The sequence below is a fragment of the Cyprinodon variegatus genome, unplaced genomic scaffold (genome assembly GCF_000732505.1).
Source record: "Cyprinodon variegatus isolate N-32 unplaced genomic scaffold, C_variegatus-1.0 Scaffold316, whole genome shotgun sequence".
In the NCBI taxonomy this organism is placed as follows: Eukaryota; Metazoa; Chordata; class Actinopteri; order Cyprinodontiformes; family Cyprinodontidae; genus Cyprinodon; species Cyprinodon variegatus.
In genome coordinates, this window is record NW_015150769.1 from 785,283 (window position 1) to 787,683 (window position 2,401).

At 41.6% G+C, this 2,401-nt stretch overlaps 1 protein-coding gene across 4 annotated transcripts in view; it reads right to left on the reverse strand.

The window, feature by feature from the left end:
* kansl1 (KAT8 regulatory NSL complex subunit 1) overlaps positions 1-2,401 on the reverse strand; it is a 54,461-nt gene that overhangs the window by 19,858 nt on the left and 32,202 nt on the right. For all 4 annotated transcript variants that reach the window (XM_015384566.1, XM_015384569.1, XM_015384565.1 and 1 more), the window contains exon 4: positions 1,290-1,373. In XM_015384566.1, coding sequence (XP_015240052.1) covers positions 1,290-1,373 — 84 coding nt within the window. The remainder of the gene's footprint in view (positions 1-1,289; positions 1,374-2,401) is intronic.

The following is a 2,401-nucleotide window of genomic DNA, read 5'->3' on the forward strand; positions in this document are numbered from 1 at the left end:
AAAAAAATATTTTTTTTTTTTCTTTTTTTCTTTTTTTTTTTGGCCTAATGCAGAATCCCCCCCTGGCTGCTTCACTATGGAAGCCATTCTGAAACAGCCAGGGGGGGATTCTGCATGAGCCAAAAAGCAGAGACAGGACCAATTGTCAAAATTTTGGTGTCGATCATTCGAATGCATCCTGGACACTACAGAAAATGGGCTAAAAGTGTTAAAAACCGGAATTTTCCTTTAAAATCATTTAATTTATTTTTGGGGCCCGAAACGAAACAAAAGAACAACTGAATTACATCAGTTTGAGAGAAATTAACCTACAAACTTAACCATAGATGGATAAATCAGCTAGCAGATGCGAGGGGTGCTGGTGCCAACCTACAGCAGTCTAGGGGTCAGAGGCAGGGTCACCCTGGCCAGCTCACCAGTCTATTGCAGGGCAACACAGAGACAAACAGGACACACACACACACACCCCTAATTTAAAGAAGCCAATTAACCTAACAGTCATGTTTTAGGACTGCTGAAGGAAGCTGGAGTACCCGGAGAGAACCCACGCATGTTCAGGAGAACAGGCAAACTACATGCAAAAAGACCCCAGGTTGGGAATCTAACCCAGAACCTTGCTGCAAGGCAGCAGTGAGCAGCCCTATCCGTTGTTAACGTTTGTTATTTTTTGCTATTTAACATGTTGCATGGTTTCTGCTAAGGGGCAAAATAAAGCTGCCACATCTACAGAATTAATGAATAAATGATAAAGGAATAAATGAGCTCTTTCTTTAAGACTGTATTGGCACATATATTAACCGTTATCACAGTATAAAAATTAAATACAAGACTTTATTTTGAAAAACCAAAGGCTTCCCTTCTTCCTGTGAAGCTAGAACTGCTGTAGCTCCTCCCACTGAAACTAGAGAAGACGTCTGAGTAGAAAAAAGGAAGCTAAGGAAGGATGCGGCTTCATGTTCCTTTCAGAACATCTTTTGGTTTCATATATCATCATATTTTCAGAAGATGAGGGAACCTGAGAAAGATGTCTGAGGTAATGTTAGATGTTCAGTGATGCTATTGTGATGCATTTCCCTGAAGTCCTGCAGAGCAGGAGGATTCTATAGGGTTCTATAGGCTGCGAACCGTTCATTCAGATGATAATTAGAGCAGAGTTGGAATTTAAACTGTGAATATAATAAATAAAAGAAACCAGTCCATTTGAAACGGTCGTGTCACTGGAGGAGTCTTCCCTCCAGGTCAGCTCAGCTCTAACAAACAAACCAAAACATAAACCATTTCTTAGTTACCTGAGCATTTAGAGACTCCATCTTCACCTCCGTCCCACCGGTGAACACAGTGCTGGGAGCGAGACCTCCGAGCTCTACAGAACCCTGTGGATCACAGAGGTGACGGTTTAATCCCCAAAAAGCTGCTTCTATGGAAAAGGTTACATTTTCTATCTCTACTCTTACATCTTAGCTCCAGACAACAAACCGCTCACTAATTCACAGCGAGAAAAAGCGAAAATTTTCCCATGTCGGTAAAATAAATAATCTTAAATCTGCCGTTTTTTTCTGTGTGCGCTGGTGGCTGATATACCCCTCCCCTTCCAGACACGGCGGCGTGTGAGTAATCATGGGACTCCACCGATCCAGTCAGAAGCATAAATAAAGGCGATGAAGCCTGGTTTATGCTCAGAAACCAGGTGACCTGCGTGTGTCGCAGGAAACGCAGATAAAATGGGGCATAAATGAAAAATATCTGCGTCATACCTGTGACAAGCTAACTGCGACACACTGAAGGAGCGTCTAACTCAGTTGTAAACAAAATTACATTAGTTAATCCTGTGGAGGCAAGCGAGAGCAGAGAACGTGTTTTCAGAGCAGAGAACGTGTTTTCAGAGTGGAGCGCGCGGCGCAGCGGTTTTGAGTCAGGGTGTGCGAATTTAAACAATGAACATTGTTCTCACTGCATCTCAGTTCGGTGGCAACAAAATAAAGTTGAGCAAAAGAACACAAAATGCAAAGTTTGACTGAAAAAGGTTCCGTGTGCAAAAAAGTTTGGAGAGGAAACATTTTTATCCTGTTTAATGAGATATTGTTGAATGTTTAAACCTGAATGGTTACAAGACTAATATTTAATTGAAATGAATAGGTTATGTGATTTATTCAAAAAATAAATGATAAATAAATCAGTTGCATTTCCTGCACAGGCCTTTGTTTCTGGTAGAGGAGCCGTTCTGTCAGATCAGCATACCTATAGTCAATACGCATGCTCAAGAACTCAGATGTGTTTTTCACTTTAGTTTTGTAGGAAATATAGACTTTAACCCATTTAGGCCGGGAAAGCATTAATGCATTTCTACCATTGAAGCCGGGGGCGCTGTTGCGTAATTCTACCATTGACGCCGGGAGAGCAT